The 19,041-nt window shown below is 42.8% G+C and overlaps 1 protein-coding gene across 2 annotated transcripts in view; it reads left to right on the top strand.

Annotated features, from left to right (window-relative positions):
* The window catches only part of HMGA2 (high mobility group AT-hook 2), a 114,019-nt gene extending 96,939 nt beyond the window's left edge, over positions 1-17,080 (top strand). The window contains exon 5 of one of the 2 annotated variants that reach the window (XM_071733463.1): positions 14,533-17,080. In XM_071733463.1, the coding sequence (XP_071589564.1) occupies positions 14,533-14,544 (12 nt within the window). In that variant the 3' untranslated portion in view covers positions 14,545-17,080. Of the gene's footprint in view, positions 1-13,889 lie in introns of both variants that reach the window. The other variant, XM_071733462.1, reaches the window with a different exon arrangement.
* Positions 17,081-19,041: the final 1,961 nt, after the last annotated feature.

Here is a 19,041-nt window from a genome sequence, read left to right as displayed (position 1 = left end):
TTTTAAGGAGGTGGGCAAGTAACCCGTCCAAATAGAACTAGAAATGGCTCCATTTCCTCATTTAAAAAAATTTTTGTAGCAGCTGTAGCCTCAGCCATATGGAGGAGTTACATTCTTAAGTGATACAAAGGAAATAAATATTTTTAGGAAAACATTATGGAAGCTATCAAAGTTTTCTGGAAACAGGACATGTTTTATTTTTATGATTTCTGGAGAGAAGAAATATCTAAGTGTAGAAAAGCCCTTTGAAAATCTTATAATCTCTTTCGGATGTCTGTTAAAATCTCAAATCCTAGCAAATTCTTTGTATCTGAAGCTGAAAGACAGGGTATCAGTCAGAAGAGTACACATAAGTATGTCTGCACAAAAAAATGTACAGAAAAAGCACACCAAGTGCATTAGATTACTTCAAAAATCATTTTTAAAAAATGAAATCCCAACAAGAATGAAAACCAAAAAGAAAAGCATTATTTTGTATAGGAAAGAAAATGCAGATTTGTTGGGTTTTTTTCCCTGTCACTCAATTTTTAGTCTTGGTCTCAGCAAAATACTTAGTTATAATACATACACACCTCACAGCCTTGTTATATGTGTTCCCCACCTGCATCTGTCACCTATGTCTGCTCAGTGTGGGACACAGTAAATGTTAAAAGCATCAGCCAGGTTTTTCAGGCCAGGAGCTATGCTGATGGTTCACATGCTCGTATGCAGCCCCAAGGCAGCAGATTTTGTGAGCAGAGCTGAGCCTGGAACCTGTTGTGGTTGTGTAGCAGGTTCATGCGGCTGGGACACCCTGGCCAGCAGACCCATGGTACTCGTGCATCATTGTGTCTCTGTGCTGTGCAATAAATCTGCACTTCCACAAGCTTCAGGAATTCTACATACGTGCTAACTGCCACGTGGATTCATTTGGTTTTCCTTCTGGGAAAATCCAAGAGAAAAATGCAATAGAAGTACTCGCAGAGATCCACTTCATCAGGTTGGAAAGAAGCTTCTAGTGTCACAGACAGGATGGCATATCTTTTGCATCCTTGCAAGTGCATGTTCACGTCTAAGAGAGCTTGTGCCCTGTCCAAGCCCAGCCTGGGTCCTGCTGAACCAAGAGTGTTGCAGCCTTACTCAGCTGAGCCTTGGCTGGAGAAACATTGATAAACCTCTTCCCTAGAGGTTGACCCCTGGTGCCTCAGGGTTTCATGGCTTTTCCCACTGCAGCCAGCAAAGCTGTACTCTGTGTCATGTGCTTTTTCTTTATTTACTGCTATGGAGCAGTAAGAAAGTTGTCAGATCCCAGACTGACAAAACTTTCTTCTCCAACGGTATGTGAAATTTTATACTTCAGAGTAGAGTAACTGCATGTGGGTTACACACTCCACTCCAGAACATCCTCTGAAAGCCTGAGTTCCCATTCTTTTATTAGTGTTTTAATACAAATGCTGAATGTTTCTCCAAAGATAGCATAGGAGACATCTTCTATAGGTGCTAAGGGCTCTTAGTACCATGTGTACTTTTCAAGCAAGTGTGTCACAGGTCAATCAGCCCAGACTCACTGCACCTCCCCCTGTATGGATCATCATCCCAGTGGAGCTACCAAAAGCTTTCCCAGTGGGGCTAAATCCCAGGCCTTCTGTGGAGTCCTCCAGCTCGTTGCCCTATGTCCCACCACCACCAGTGGGGGAGATGATGCTTGTGGGAACTGGTCAGAGGTTTTGCAGAAAGCTGCCTCCTTCTCTAGGACTAGTCTCAAGGGAATTAAATGTTGCATATTTGAACAGTTAAAACAAGCCATTTTATGAGAGCTGAAACCTTATTCTGTGTTGGGTTCTGCCATAGCACTCCTACCCACTGACTCGGAAAGTGTCTGGCAAGGACATGACATCTCCAAGCAGAACATTGCAGCAGGCAAGACACTGAATCCTCCAGACAGTCACTGACAAGCCATGAAGCAAAAATATCTTTCTAAATCTGGTTCCTTTTAAGTCACATCAAATTATGAATGTGTGTACTCTTGTAACTCCCTCATAACATGAAGGGAGCATCAGCACTTCAGTTTTAGTAGAGGGAGAGTTAAGGCACTAAGAGACTTGCCTAAAATGGGAGTTGCACACTGCAATGCTCAGTGCTAACGACTTTCTGAATGCAGCTCTGGAAACACATTTACCATTCAATGCAAGAATGCTCTCAGGTCACTGCTTTTTCCCTGTGTGCTGTGGAAGACTTGTCCCTAGTGGCACATAGAAATATTCAGGGACTGCAGCTGTTGAGCTGCTCCAAGCGTAGCACTCAGAGCAGGTGCAGCAGTTGATGGTAGAAGGCTGGAGGCTGAAGGGATGAGCTAAAACATTTCCCTAGGTCAGCAATGCTCCTCTTCTCCCTCTCCCCACCTCTTTGCTCTCCACCTCCCTGCTTGGGGAAGAAGCCTGAGATGGGCAGGTGGTGGCTGTGGAAAGGGTGACTTTGTGCTTGACTCCATTGCTGTGTCCACAGGAGCTGCTCAGGGAGGTCCTCACTCCATCCAATTCAAAACTTGGCTCTGAGTTGATGTGAACCAAATTCTCTCTAACAATAGCCAGAAGAGAAGGGGCTGTGGCATGTGCTTGGGAAATGCCATTGAGGAAGATGGCAGGGACCAGTGCTTAAAGTAATGTCAGTCAAGAGTAAATGAAACAGTGCTGCTTTCACATGCACATGCTACATGTTTTGGCCAAGATTTCCAAGACTGTGCTGCTAACACTTGGGTATCTTAGTCACAAATATACAGTATCCCAGAATTATATCCAGAAAATTGAAACTCTCAGAATGATCAGCCGCTGGATTTACAGCAGCAAAAGTACTCAAAATGGTAATTAGCAAAGATGAGGTGTGTCAGAAGGCTGCACAGGAAGAAAGTTCTCTTTGTACTTTGGTTCCTGAGTTGTCATAGAGGCTCTGCATCTTTCACAGCCAGTATTGTTGCTGCTCCTCCAAACCTGGATGAAGTCACTGAAAGATTCCCTGTTTCCTGACATAAATATTAGCAATAGATATTCCAGGGATGTAATGCAACTCATCCGCTGCACTGGAAAACATGGAACCTGAATCTTCTATGTAGCCACTTCTAGAAATCACTAAATCTTTGCTATGCCAGCCCAGGACCATGAAAATTCTGCTGCAGTTTGTATGTTAAAAATTAGATAGGCTGCAATGGCTGTGAAATAGGTAAACACAATAAAAATCAAAACCAATGAAAATACATTTTTAATCTGTTAAATAATTTGCTAGGTGGGTCAGTTATAGTATTTGTGTACCAGCACTGATAAAAAGATTTGGTTAGGGAAAAGAGCAGTAGTATGCTCAGCTCTTATTAATGGATATACATCTTTAAGCATGTTCTGGAAGGAAGCAATAAGCGTCCAATATTGTGTTTTATTCTGAGGTTTCCATGATACCTGGGTAGCTGTATAAGGTCCTCTTGTTCCCCAAAATAACAGCATTGGAATAGAAGAATAAGGAGCATTTCACAGCTACTCTGTGTCACAGTCACTATAGGGCATTTGTGGAATCCAGTGAATTGAGTTCCTTAAAATCAGTGCTGCCATGCTACCCTGGGGTGACATCTGTCCTCCCTGGACAGGTCTGTCAGCTTGTGACACCCATGCCAAACAACAAGGCTGTGGGTAGGTTGGACCTAAAAGCATCTCATCCCATGCAGCTCAGAGAGGACAGTGCCGGCAAAGGATTCATAAAAGCAACCAGGAAATCAAATCCTGGTGGACACACCAAGACCATTTTCCCTTCCATCCGGTGTTGCTTCTGTGGATGCTCTCACTGTGCTGTCCCTTAGTTCTGTGATGGTGTGAAGCAAACCCAGCTGGCAAGCACTGCCTAGGAAAGACGGGCTGCAGTATGGGGGGCTGTTCAGAGCTCATGGTCTTTGGTTGCTCGTTGAATATAGTGAGCATGGTGCTGCTGTGTTTATGAGCAGAGTGAAAACTTCAGGTGTCACAGCCTCTTGGGAGACCCTGCAGGGAGAATTGTGCTCCTAGGAACTTAATGTTGAAGGCTACAGGAGTACACAGGTGGTTTTTAGGAGCAGGAAGGACCTAAACCTTTGGGCAGCCCTGTGTTTGTAAGCCTCTTGAGTTCATCCCTAAGGACCTAAATAAATAAATGTGCTTTTCTTACCCCAAGGAAGCAAAAAAGCCATTCCAAGTGACTTCCTGGCTGTTGGGCAATGTAGCATTCACATTACCATAGCAAACTATCTCATGGATCCAATTTCATTGGGATCCCCACAAATGTTAAATTCCTTATGAAGCCTGCTCCAGCAGATGGTGAGCATCACCATGATGAAGTTCTGCTGCTGATCCCACTCTTAAGGCATTTCTGGAAATGCCAGGGTGTTTTCAGAAAATGTTTGCCATAATCTCCTCTAAGAAATTACTGTTACTTGTATTAAAAAGAGATATAATATTGCCAGTGTACATCTTGCTTTGCTTCTGCTCTGTCAATGTTGTCACATCATTCAGAGCTGGTCTCTGATCTCAGGTTTGGAGAGTTATTTGCCACACAACAGCCATGGGAAAAGAGGAGAGAAATAAAAAAAATGAATCACCCGCATTCTGCCTGAATTCAGATCTCAGATTTCCCACATCCTGGTGTTTAATTTCTCACAGAGTTACCAATGGTTGATCTCACGGCAGGATTAGTGGGAAGAAAAATGAGAGCTCCATTGAAACCAGACTTGAGTCTTGAAGGAAGGGACATGTGAGCTCTAGGACCCGGGAGATATCAGACTCGGGGCAGTGAATGGCTTCCACCCCCTCCCCTTCCCTGATTCTCATGCTTACTTGGAGGCAAAATCTGGAAGCTGAAGCCAGAACAGCAAAAAACCAGTAACAGTATGTCAGGCAGGTCATCCATGGCTTTAAAAGTCTCCTTATAACTGTGTTAGTGAGGCATTAACTGTAATTCATATTACTATTTTTTTTTATGTTTAGGAAAAAAATAAGTTAACATTGGCTACAAATTGCAGTAAATCTCTCTCGGTCCTATAAGAAAACATGGTTTGGACACACAGCTCCAGCAGGAAAACCTTTTCTGGTTTGCTTATAGAATATAGATGTGTTCAATTGGAAAAGAAACTCCCATAAAAGGTTCTGTAGTCAAAAGGAAATAATCACCAGCTATTAAGTTGGACAGCCCCACTCGCTTTGAATCAGACGGGCTTGCTTAGAAAAAGAAAAAGGTTCACCCTTCATGGTAACGTGTATCTTACTGAGTATTTGTGCTTGAAAGGCTAGGTTGTAGCACTATGTTGAAGAGGACCATACTTTATCACACTTTCTACCAGATTGTGTGGAGATACTCAAGAAGCTGAAAAAAATCTGTAAATGCATCACTTTAAATCCTTTAGGATTTGAACATATTAACATGATAAGAAGAGCATGCATTAAACCATGACTACCTTTTTGGAATACCTGATATTTGTAGATTTATTGGTAAGATGGCTTAAATTAGGGGTATATTTTTAGCCTGCAGCATTACATAATAAAATAGCAGCAGAATTCTTTGCAGTAAAAAAAGGGAAAGGATGAGGAAGGGAGTTTATTAAAACCAACACAGGCTTCTCTGATTTTGTGCCTTTGCCTGCACAAAGAGGTGCTCCATAGTTACACTATCAGTAAAGTTTGAAAGGAAAGCATTCCCTTTATCCTGTTTTGCTCCAGAGTCGACGCCCTGCCTTTCGCTGCAGACCTGCTGTTTAGTCTGAAACTGAAAATTAAACCCAGAACTTCAGCTCTCAGAGTTAAATACTCTGCTTACTGCCAGCACACAGCCTCAGCAGTGTCTGTGTGGTAGGATCTGTGATTAAACCTTTCGGATTTTAAAAAGCATTTTACAAGTCTGTTAAGCTTTAATGTTTTGTTTTGTTTTTAAAGAAAAAAAAAAATTTTAGCTGAATTATACCACCAAGTCTGACATGAACTCTGCCGAACCAGGTCAGAGAACCCAGCTCTCTTTATCTTTGACAAATAACCTTTCTCATTTTGGGGGCCTTTTCTGAGAACAACCTGCGGAAGGTAGAGCCCTGAACACCCAACTTCCATCTTCAGAACAAAAGAAAATAGGACAGGAAAAAAAAAGCAGGGTGGGGGTGGTTCCAAGGAGGAGCATTGGCCGCGGCAGAACCCCCTGCCCACCCAAGGCCTGTGCCGGCGGGCAGCATCATGGCGCAGGCCGCCAGCAGCTCGTCTCCGGGTCTGGCACTCGTAAAAATGTCACCGGTGGAGTGGACTTCCACTATGAAAGGTTCTTTTATCTTCCTTTCCCGCAGCCCCTTTCCAGTGGGTGCATGGGGCCAGGCCCGGCGGCTGCCGCTCGGCCTTCCCGCATGGCTGGGCCCTAATGAGGTGTGTGCGGCTCTTGGCTGCAGGTTTTCAATCTCTTTCTGATTACTTCAAAGCTGCTGCTCCGAGGCTCAGACAAGTTTGATCACTCGGCAAAATCTCTCAGCTGGGATTCAAAAGGGAAGACGCTTTATTTTATTATTTATCATTACAGACAGATAGGTGTTCCCAAACCGCAGTTTGCCAGTGGCTCTGTGGACTGAGCCGTAAAGCTTTTATAAGTGATAAAGGATTGGAGGTGAATAACTTCTGGCAGTTGCTTCCTGTCTGTAACAAGCAGTCGGTTTTAGAGGGGGGAAAAAGGATAATAGAAATCTAACAGGCTTTGCTTTATTCTCCTTTTCATGTTCTAAAATACCGGGAGGGCAAAAGGTAAACGATGTGGGTTTGACCTCCATTTCAAAGCCTGTCTGAGCGTTCCTTTCCCTCCTCCATTCTGTGACACCTTCACCACGGTCCTTCCCCTCTCCCTCAATGTAGAATGTGCACATAAACCGGCGTTGTTTCAAGTGCCACAAGGGCTGAGGAGGAAGGCAGACTCCCTCAGGTTTGCCTGTGTGGTCTCCAGTATCCTTTTGGGCTTTGCCATCTCCACCACCACAGGAAGGCAGAGCTAGCTCAGCAACCCATAGCATTTCAGTGAACTGTGCAAGCTCAAGGATTTTTAAAGATTGGTGCCCACCTTTTTTTTCCTCTTTCGTCTGATTGTGAATCAGAATCTGATTAGTGATTAGAGACTATGATTAGAGCCTCTGCTTGCCTTTCCCTCCAGTCTGGATTTTGGCTCTGGAGCACAGTGCGCAGTGCTCCAGAATGTAGAGCAGTTTGCCACTTCTCTGGTTTACAGCCTCCACAAGAGCTTCGTAAGAGCAGCTTCTCAAAGTTGGGGTCAGTCCAACTCGGTTGTATATGTTTCTAACAGCGCCACTGCCTTCTTTTCCTTAATATTTTATTTCCTTTCCACCAGAACTGTTTACATCTTGCTAGGTTGAAGCTCTCCAAGACAAAAAGGTCTCTGTCAGTGTTAGCACAGCACACATGAGTGCTTCAAGCACCATTTTCATTTTAGGTCTCTGCTTTGCAGCCTTTAAATGGTGCTTCCTGCAAAATTCTCCTGACCGGTACTGAATTTTGCTTGAGATTTTCACTCTCCTTTTAATCACATGAGGAACAGATTTTTTTCAAAGTGTTTTGACCTGCTTAGGTCAAAAAGGCACTTGCTATACTCATATGCCAAAACGCGTTTAAGAAATCTGGCCTGACGTAATTTGGACAGCTGAGTTTCGATTTCAAAAGGCTTCAGCAGTGCAGGCTTCAGCTCTGTGCAGGCTGCTGACTTGCAGACACCTCACTGCTGAGTTAACTATAGTTAACTCGTGGTTAACTATAGTTAACTCAGCACTCCAAAAGCCATGGCAAAGCTGGGCACCTGGAGCTGCAGTTTGTTATAAGCCCACCTGTAGGAGATGCTTAGAGGCAGAGCCTAAGGCAGGTACTTTTTAGGATATCTAAACGTCAGCCAGCCTAATTCCTTTCTCTGGAAGTTCTCAGTGTGAGCCTTCTGGATTTAAAAACCTTGTCAGACAAACCCTTTCTCTCAAAGTAACCAAAGAGATTCATTATCACTCCATCATATCAAGCAGTTCTCCTAGTGGGAGATAAGTTAGGAGATAGAGAAGTGTATATGAAACCCTTTTAATCTAACAGGAAGAAGAGACTTTAATAGAAGTTTAAAGAAGGCTGTTCCAACTTAAAGAGGAATGTCCTGTCCTGTCCTAAGGTGATCCTTCTGAGCACTGTCCTCAGGTATCTGAGTAACAGGTATCTAAACCTGTTACTCAAGGACAAAAACTGCCAATCTTCCCGAGACATTTCCTTCATCAGAGGAAGGGAAATCTGTAGAAGTGGTTCACAGACATGCAAGGATGGTTGCTTGCTCTGACCTCTGCCACTTTTTTTGGCCTGGGCCATGCTCACCGGCAGCACCAAGGCGGTCCCAGCAACTTCACTCTGGCTGCCCCAGCTAGTTCACTTCATCCAACAGCTGGGGATGTGGATTATCCAGTAATCCCCACAAGCAGCCTTCCAGTGAGACGAGCAGTGTTTTCAAGCAGTGAAAGGAGAGAACACCCTCAATTTGCTTGCTAACTATGCAGCTCAAAAGCAATAGGCTGGTCACCTGCAAGACAGCATCAGTGTTTTCCTTTATTCTCTCTGCTCCCTTTCCATCCCTCACGGTGTGTTTGGTTATTTGTATAAAAGTGGAGTGACTTCAACAGGAGATGCATCCTGTGTACACTCCAGTTTCCTGGGTAGGCTTCTTCCTAGAAGCTTGAAGTATCTGCTTCAAATCAGAAAGCATGCCCCAAAACTGCCCCATCAGCTGCCATCTCTCTCTCTTAGTGTAATTTTATACTGAGAGTTTTTCTTCCTTGGGGGAACCTGTGCTCTCTACCCCTGGGACCATCCAGTACCACAGTAACTTCAGAAGCAGTGCTGGGTGAGGGCATGGGGTCTCAGAGCTGCTCTGTAGGAAGAGGTTTTAACTGTGCTTTTAACCACCAGACTAGGGAAGTTGTGCTCTTTTTGCATTGTAGGAGTGACAGTGAGCAGAAATTGCTTGCTTGTGACCTGATTGGCTTATGTGTATTCTGATACAGGGTTTCTATATTGAAATAATTTCCTTAGGTGCCCTTCTTGAAAACGTCCTTTAATACAGCAGTAAGAAGAGCGGAGTGGCCTTTCTGTTTGTGGTTGCAGCAATCTCTTCTGCCCTGATAAATCCTTTTATTGTGTGAAGTAAATAGTTGCAACAATTTGTGCTCCGAATCTAGCTTTTGGAATTAAACTTCATCCTTACTGCTGAATGACAGCTGTCACTGAGCTCACCAGTGTGCTTGCTTTACAGGGAGTGAATGAGCTCAAAGCAGCAGATCCCACCTGACACTCTCAAGCAGAGCAAACTTGCTTTGATTGTCTGTTAGTGCTGTAAGATTTTCTGAAGTGATTTGGTGCATTGGCTGCAGAGTAGTTGGGAGGGCACCATGTCCCAGCTAGGCACAGCCTGAACCCCTGCATCTGTAATAGAAGCCACTGGCTTCAGGGACTCCTCTGAAATATTAGCTTGCATGCCAGGGGATTTCAGACAAGTTAACAGCAGACAATGGTCCACAGTTTGCAAGTTGCTCTTGTCAGCAGTTCTTTTTGACATATCTATTCAAGCATACCCTCTCGGGCTTAGAAAGCAGCCAGCAAAATCTGTGCCAGTAGCTAGTACTTTGTTATAAAATAAAAGCTCTGACAAATACAGACACTCCATATGTAGCATTACTCTGATCCCGTAGTTCATTGCACAAAATTGGTTCTAGTTTTTTAATCCATGATTCAAAAATTCATGAACAGAAGGTGAACAAAACTGACTTGCCAGCTGAATTGCCAGTGAGTTTCTTGTGGTAAAGACAATTAACCTTGAAGGAGCCATCAAAGAGCTTTGCCCCAGCATGTTGGAATAGAAGAAACATTTTTACAAAAATGCCAAACAGTTGTCCTTATGCAGATGGGAGGAATGCTCCTCTCAAACACCAAGAGTTGTCTGATAATTTGGTTTTGTTGTGACCACTCTGGGGGAAGTCCTCCAAAAAAAGGAATGCAGAGGAAATACAAAGGCTGAACTAAACTTGTCTGTTCTTGAGGACACCAGAATGCTACTGGCTGCTTGTACTGCCAGAAAAATAACCCCCACCAGCCAAGTGGCAGGTATAACTACATTTTTCCAACACAAGGGAAAGAAGCCCCTTGGGAACACAGGGTGACTCTGACCTGAAAAGACATTAGTTTAAATACAGTTATTTGTCACACAGCTCTGTTCTGGATGGTGCCATCACTGAATTTTAGGAACAGCCAAGGACAGGATGTTCAGTACAAAACTGCTTCTGTAGCATATCCATGTCAGTCAGCCCCTGAGGATCCATGGATGCATGGGGAGCTACCTGGGATATTGTCTTAGCAGCAGGAAGTGAAGCCTGAGCTATGCATGTGAGCATTTACCCAGCCCTTCAGGTGGGTGTCCTGTTCACCCTGAGGTCTGCGTGGCTGTGGCTTCCCTGTTAGCCGGATACAACCCGGGTAATTTGAAGCTTTCTCAGGTTTCTCTTTGCTAGCCCAGCCTGTTGAGAACTTGCTGCAGCAGAAAACAAATAACCAGGGAAGTAGCTGTTCAAGCCAAAACTGGGTTGATGAACATTTACGCTCAATTAACACGTGTCACCATTCTGTCTCCGAAACTACAGTGAATGCATCTAAAAAAAAGAGAAAAACCTGAATCAAAGCTGCCATGTAACCTGAAACCTTTGCTTCTTGGCTGAGCGCTTCCTGTGGTGGTGTTGCTGAATTTATGCTATGCATGGTTATCATGCTGTGAGTGAGTGACTTGGATTTCCAATGTCTGCTCTGAGGACCATGCTTTCCTTCTCAATTTTTGCCCTTCTCTTCAACTTGACCAGGAGTACATCTGGCCATACAAAGTATTTTGCTCCAGCCCCAGTTCCTTCTATGACTTTTGAGTCATGGACTGATCCTAGGCCATCGACCCTGGTGGGTCTGTGAACTTGTAAGTGCCTGGAAGGTGCTAACTGATGTTAAAGAATCACCTTTCCCTGAGGTGCCCAGCACCCTGGCATGTCACACAGTGCACTTCAGTGATTCTCTGGCTGCACCAAATGAGTTCAGAGTCAGTTTGCAGCTTCTAGGGGGGGGGGCACAGTTTCCAAAATGCCTGCCCCCTCCATCTTCTGGGGAGAACTGAGGGGGGGGGGTGGCGCTGTAGAGGCAAAGGATGTGTTGAGGATCACTGCTGCATAGCCTTCTGATATTTGCAGCTGGTTTTTGAACAGAAAATCCCTCTTTGTTTCTGTCTTACACATCACAATTTCTCTTTCAGAACCTCTACCTGAAGCTTCTTTGGGTCCCTCTATGCATATATGCCTGATTTGTATTATCCTTTTGTTCGAATTGTAAGCACTTGGGAGCAGCACTCATGTCTCCATCTGTGTCTTTACAAGGGACTTACATGATAGGTTGGCTTAAAACCACCCATCTGTAACTGAGCTATCTTAGTCTTTTGCAAGGAATGAATTTAATGAAGGAAAGTTTGATCAAGCTGATCCCTTTGCCAGCTTTTCTCCGTGAATAAAGTCTTTCCCAAGACTGATGTGCATTTGAAGTCTGTCAGTCTCAAATATTTTTTACTAGTTTATTATTTAAATATGAGGGGAGGAGAAAAGAGTGGCTGGCTTGATTTTTGGTTTCTCATTCGTTCAGGTATCACGGGTACACACTTTTGCATGTGCACAGTAAAAATCACCAGGGTGGGCAACTCTAAAAATACCTCTCTGTGGCTGCCCTGATGTATGCCCTTCCATATAGTCTGCTTCTCCCCTCTCTTCTTATTCTGTGACTGGAAGTCCACCTCAATGGAAAATGAGTTTCCCAGGTTTCAGTAGCCTCCTGACAAGGCAAGTGTAAAGCAAAGCGAGCTGCTGCTCTGCACCCACTTGTGTGCAGCCATCTTCTGGGAAATTGTGATGAGGGGCTTGGGGCTGCCTGCACTGCTGTAAGGAATTAAGCATTATCATGATCATTATCACTTACCAAAACCTGTATTATGTTAAGAGCACAGAACCCTCAGTTATAATTTTTAACTGAAATACTTAGCTTGGAGGCAAAGCCGGTGTTTGCCTTGATGATCCCAATTTTTGGATTACCAAGACTCAAATTAACATATTTTGCACCGTCTCTCCACATGCAGCCCTTCATTAGGTGCCTGTAGATACCATTTTTCTTCTTGACTGAAATGTTGAAACAGTCGCAGTCCTGTTCTGTGGGGTTTTTAAGCAGGAAAAATGAATTAGGCATTAACAGGATCTGATGGACTGTGAGCACAGGTCCCCCGGTGCTGCCGGGGACAGAGTAAAATTTGCTTAATCATTTAGTGAGTTGGAGATCATTTTCATAGCAATGCTGGGAACGTAACCCTGCTACAAGTTGACATGAGTTGTTGTGAGGAAGAAATTGTTCATCTGCATGATAGATTGGTGTCTTCTGGAATTTAAATATTAATTGAAAAGTCAAGGTCAGGGGGCAGCTAACACTTGACTTTGCTCTCTTTCCTCTGTCCATGGCTTTGATCATGCTACATCTTTCTTTGTGCCTGGTGCCTGAGAGAGTACCCCAGGGTCATGGCCTGTTTCCTAGTCAAGAGGTAAGAACCTACTGGCTTAAATATCTGAAGCCTGAGCTTTAGCAGGGGGTGAGGAGGGGGATATGAAGGGAGAGGGGAGAGCGTTTTCTTCATGCTTTTCACATTTCCCACATAACCCAAAGCAGACTAAACAAAACCAGTGTGAAATCTCATGGCTTGATGCTGCTATGGTTATATTTTCTAAGCTGTCATCCATCCATTTATACTTAGGTTTATTCCCTGGATTTACAGATGGTTTTTTCAGTCTTTTTCTTTCGGGGAGCTGGGGCAGAGGAGGGGGAAGGTTGAAACCTTTTGAAAGGGGATTGCAGTGAGCAGTGGCCTATGATTAAAGCCCAGTGTATTTCCTTGATGCCGCTCCCTCCACAGCAGTGTCACACATGGTAGCATTTAGGAGCCCTTCACAGCTGAGGTGTTTCAAACACTAATGAATGGAAGTTTGGTCATATAACGCAGGCAAGCTTTAAGGCATGCTTTGCTGAATGGTGTACTGTAGTAGCCTGGGAAAGGAAGAGAGTTATAAATTGTGTCAGTTAGCCACCCAGACAAAATGAAGCCATGTGGAAAATCAAATCTATTAAAGTATGAACACTGTTATAAGCTTTTTTAAGCTGGTCATTCCTAAAAGGTCTCCACTGGCCGAGGGGGTAAATTCCTCTTCTTCCTAGATCTCTTTCACGTGCTGTCTTAGGCAACTGTGCGCAGTGTCTGATAAAAAACAGCTTTTCACTGACAGCCCCTTTTATCAGAAATGTTTGTTGCCCTCAGCTTACTGCCCGTGTCCTGAAAGGTATTGCACATTAGTTAAATAAGCAACGTAAGAGCAATGCATTTGGTCAGGCCTGCTGAAGGCAAACGTGAAAGCAGCACGAGGGTGGACAGCCCATGGTGAGGAGGTTTCCCTGAGCACTTGCTTAACCTTGGATGCCAGCTCAAAATCCTTTCCATTTTCTGGCTTCCCCTGCCTGCTGGCCAGAAGGGTACCAGGACAGAGCACGACACAAATTATTTTTTCTTGGTTATCACCTGGGATAGGGGGAAAGCCTGGCAAACCAAAGTGGGGTGACTGGAGGGCACCTTTCCCTGCTCCCTGTGGTGGCTTCTTGAGATGTCATAGTAGCTCTAAAGGACATTTTGTTTGCTCAGGAGGTAATTGTCAGCTATATAAGAGAAGACTCATGAGAGGTGGCAGCCTAAGACACATGGTCACCATTGTATTTATTTTTTCTGTTTGTGTATTCTAGGAAGAGACTGAAGAAACATCCTCACAAGAGTCTGCAGAGGAAGACTAGGGGACCACACCATGAAATTTCTACCTCATCAGCAGTTGGGTCTTTTGAAGGGAGAAGACACTGCCTTGACCACTTATTTTCTATTGCCATGGTCTTTCCACTTTTGCCTGGGGGGAAAAAAATCACATAACCTTAAAAAGGATTTGACTAACCATCTTTGTAATCCCTTCACAGTCCCAGGTTTAGTGAAAAACTGCTGTAACACAAAGAGGACACAGATTAACGATGCAACTTTTAATTACTGTTTTCTTTTTTCTTAACCTACTAATAGTTTGTTTGAGCTGCTAAGTAAGGGTGAATGGGTCAAGAAGAACTCCCCATCAGGTTTATGTCATTCACTGCACTGCATAGAAACAAGAAACTTGTAATATAGTCATTATCATGGGCATTGAAATAGGAAAGGCTGGGTGTGTAACACGAAAGCCTTGCAACACTTCCAGCAACCCACTCCCTACTTAGTGAACTCCCTGTTTTAGAACACCAAAGATAAGGGATAGATACTACTCTTTTTTTTTTTTTTTTTTTTTTTTTTAAACTTACTTATAGACTTGTACTTGATTTTTTATTTTTTTTATAAGACTTACTGTTATTTCAGGAAAAAAACTGAAAGCTGACCTTTCACTTCATTCACCTGGTAACCAGAAGAAAGAAATGAACACGAAAAGGTACTTTCATTTTGCAAAAGGGAAGAAAGACAAAGATACGTTGTATAGTTACAGATACAAACATATCAGCAGAAGTAACAGTAAACAAAACGGACAGCCCTCATCTTCTGGAGAATAGGATGCCGGACAGAGTTGTCTTTCTGTAGAGCCATGCATTTTCTATGGAAAAAAAATGACTGACACCAAACACTCTTATGCCATTAACGACTAAGTCTTTATTGAGAAAAATGTTTAAAAACATACAGAAAGGTACCTCAAAATTATCTGTAAATTTATCTGAACAAAAATAATCCGCATTTTGCTTAGTTCTGATTAAGTCCACTCATCCTCTACCAGTATTTAAAAAGATTTAAATCTCTTCCATTACTCATCAGTCATGATGTAAGAACCAACACCACGTACCTCAGCTAAGCTCATGCATTACTTTAAGCAATGTATTTTGACATAGGATGGTTCACTGAGCACCTCTGTGCCAGTGGCATTTCTCCATCTTTTCATTCAAAGCAGCACTTTTAGCACCAGATGCAATATTACCCCACTATTCAATACTACCTCTGAATTTTTACAATTAACTCAACAGACTGATAAACACATGCTGCTATATCCATTCAATGCAGGAAATTTTTGCTGGGTAGTTAATCATGCGTATCTGCATTTTTCCCTTATTTCTACTTCAACACTTAATTACAGTTAAGGAAGCAATATCTTCAATGTGTTTCGGCATGGCTATGTATTTTTCTTTCTCTTGGTTTGTTTTTGGTTTGGGGTTGTTTTTTTTTTGTTTGTTTTGTTTTGTTTTTAATGTACTTACCCTATTCTCAGCTAGACTTCTGTGTAATGTACTGTTAACTTGAATATATTTTTGTACTGAATTGCTGATAGGTTTGTGAGGATAATTTTCTTCAATGACACTACATGACATAGAAAAAAAATTTAGCTGTAATGTTTAAATATTACTGTCCAAGTTTGTACCTCAAGTGAATTGTTTAAAGAAATGGACTAATTGATTGACAAAGACCTACCTCCAGACTTTAAATGGGATGAACTTGTTACTTTCAGCATTAGTTTTGAGACGTTTGAAACAGTTAGGACTGCAACTAATCCCTAATTCAAAACTATTTTTGTAAAATAACTTGTGGAAAATGAACACATTTTAAATTACTTTCGTATTAAAAAAAAAAAAAAAAGAACAAAAAAAAAGAACAAAAAAAAACCTTCAAAGAAACTTGAAGCTTTGTAGGTGGGAAGCAACAAGCTCAGCTTTTGCATAATGCAATCACAAATATGTGTTTAAAAAAAATAATTAGTAGATTGTAAGAAAATACTTGACAAGTATTTTCATGTATTTTACACAAATGTGATTTTCTAATATGTTTTCAGCCAGATTTATTTTAAATGCTTCTTATGTAGAGTTTTGTTTTTTTTTTTATTCTCCTCTTTCTCTCTTCTGTTTTTCTTTTCTCTCTCCTCCTGTTTTGTTTTCTCTATCTCTGTTCTCTTTCCTTTCTTCCTCTCTTTCCTAGTCAGTACTTTGTACCATTGTATTAATAACCGGGCCGGGGGTAGTTTCTCAGGAAGGGGTCTGTTGGTAGGGCTTCGGTACCGAGCCAAATGCAGTTCAAGGTAACTACTTACTGGCTTCTTCCAAGAGGCAGTGTCAAGAAATGAGGATCTCCTCAAAAGCCCACAGAGGGGTCAGTGATGAAAATCGCTGAGAAAGAAAGAGCTGATCGGGGTCTTAGAGGGAGACACGGTAATACTGAGTGGAAGAGAAATAATCCTAGCTATACAGTAGCTGTAACAGGCCAAACCCACTGTCACTTGAAGGCAGTAGAAGGAATTCCACTGGTCTCAAAGGGCATCAAGTCAAGCCTTAGCAAGTCCCTTTTGGGGTTTGGGGTTTTTTCTTTTGCTTTTTTTTAAAAAAAAAAAACAACACAGTATTCAGTGGACGACACAGAAATAATTGCTGGGTGTGTGTCACACTTTGACCTCCGAGAGACTTACCACTCTGATGAACTGAATCTTGTATTTTCTATATATTGTAGTACAATCAAAACACATTACTACCTCTTAGGGCCTACTATACCTCATTTTTTCAGACTGAAAAATTGCATGTGGCCATTGAATCAGCAAGAACATCATAAAATTTTTATATATATAGTTTATTTTTGTGGGAGATAAATTTTATACGACTGTTCTTTGCTGTCATTGGGCACTGCTAACTAAGACTGGACATCTAACTCTTTTACCATTTCTGCAAGAGAGGTGTATTTGCAGGAAAAAAAAACCAACATACTCTTCAAGATGTTTTACTACAGTTTACTTTTTCTTATGAGTGTCTTCTAACTTTTTGCTTTGTTCTTCATGTAGAGTTGCTGTATATGATTGTACTTCAAATCGCTTGCTTGTTGAAAACGTTCCTTTAATGGTTTTATCACAGTCTGTTCAGCACAATAAACATAATAGCCTCTGTGATCCCCATGGTGTTTGATTCCTAGACTTTTGTCACAGTTCCATAAAATGGGTAATAAAGTTTGGTCACAGTGACCAAATTTGTAAAAGTGCTGCATGCAAGTAGTCTTTATTTTTGTCCCATGACCATAGGACCATAGCCTGAGGAGAGTGCATCTGCTGTTAGGGACCTCAGGAGTGGGGAGCTTGGTATAGGGACACGTCACAAGGCTGCCTTAAAGGTGAGGGACTTGCTTTGCCAAGCTAAGGGCCAAGCTGTGCCGTGGGGAGCAGCTATCCCACCCACCAGAGAGGAGATGCCGAAGCACAGGCCAGGCTGAAATGGATTTTATTGCCTGGTCTTGGACCTGCCTCTGGGGGTTCCACCAGGACAAGCTTTCTTCTCTTTTTAGGCAAGATCATAGTTCACATCCAAGTTTATGGAGTTTCCATTATGATGCCATTTAAATTAAAAACAGCAGGAACCTGGGGCAGCAGAGACAGGGATGTGGCTGGGTATGGTCTGGGGTACAACTTGAGGAGCTCAGGAAACTTGGACCTCTCCTAGAGCTGTCACTGGGTTGGGCAGGATTCTTCTGGCTTGTCCTCTTCATTTTCTCTTACATGGTCTCCTGGCCTGTTGCAAAGATTGTGGTGCCTGTCCACTGATTCATATTTGCAGCTGTGCCTCTCTCACCTACAGCTCTTGTTCAGATGCTAATTCCTCAGATGTTTAGGTTTATGCATTCTCTCTGTTCACTCATTTGCAGGGTCTCCACCTAATCTTTTTAGGCCTGGTAACCTCTGCTTTCCCAAAGGCTTTGTGTCATGTTCCCTTTGGACACAGTTATTTGTAAAAGAAAAAAAAAAATACAATCACAAAGAAAACACTAAGTAGTAACACCCATTCAGTCCTGAGTCAGAGATGAGTAATTGCATTCATCACAATTTGTATCCTCCTCTCCTTTCTCACCCTGCTCAGTGGTATTAAAGGATCACTCCACTTTTTAATGTTCCTGGTGGTCTTTTTCCCTGTGGTTGCCATCACTTGTCTCTTCCTGTTATTTTATCTGATGTGGTACTCCAGCTGTAACCCACCCACCTGCTGGATCAGCCAAGTGGCTGAACTTCTGCTACCCTATGCTTAACTCCCCTCTACTTCTTATTAGTCATTCCTCCAGCTTGCTTCACTCCCACTTCCCTTCTCAGGGCATCTTCCAATAAACTTCTGCACGCTTTATGCCACAGTGGGAATATTTGTGTGTATAAAACTAATCAGCTTATGCAGGATTGAGGCCTGCATTTGTCTAGCAGCCAAGAGTGCTTCATCCAAGATGCCTGCAGCAAGGGTCATATTAAGTTTCTGCTTTTGCTTGCCACTTCCATGACATCTCATCCACACAAAGATGGGGGATTACTGAAAGCTGGCGCTGCCAGTGACTTGCACAGCAACTTAATTGTCCATAGCCCTTTTAAAAACCAAAACATCTGGTCTGGTCATCATTAGAGACAGGATCCAGCACAAAAGCAATGTGTTTTCTGATGACAAGAAAGGAGTCAGATCTGTGACAGCTCAGACTTCACCTGAAGCATCTATGAAGCAACGTTTCTCACCCTGGACCTCCACACAGGAATGTAGAATTCATGTTTCTCAGTCCATTCTTTTTTCATGTCCCATTATCCTCCTGCTCACATTAATTTTTAAACATACAAAAGAACTTGAGTGCATAGCCTTTAGTAAAAAATAAATGTCCAATCGCTCCATGCCTTCTTGATTCAGAAATAATACCAATTGAAGCTTTATTACATCTGTTTTATCAGTCTAATCAATGTCTGCCACTGTGTGTTACGTACATGGAATGAAAAGTACAGACATCCTTGCTGCCTGGACATCTCATAGCCAGCATAGCCAATGTGGGTGAATGCTCTGTTCCTGCGTGGCTCCCAGAGCCCTGTGCCACCCTGCCTCACTCACAGGTGTGTGT

Source organism: Heliangelus exortis, chromosome 1 (genome assembly GCF_036169615.1).
Source record: "Heliangelus exortis chromosome 1, bHelExo1.hap1, whole genome shotgun sequence".
NCBI lineage: Eukaryota > Metazoa > Chordata > Aves > Apodiformes > Trochilidae > Heliangelus > Heliangelus exortis.
This window is presented reverse-complemented; position numbering and strand designations above follow the sequence as displayed.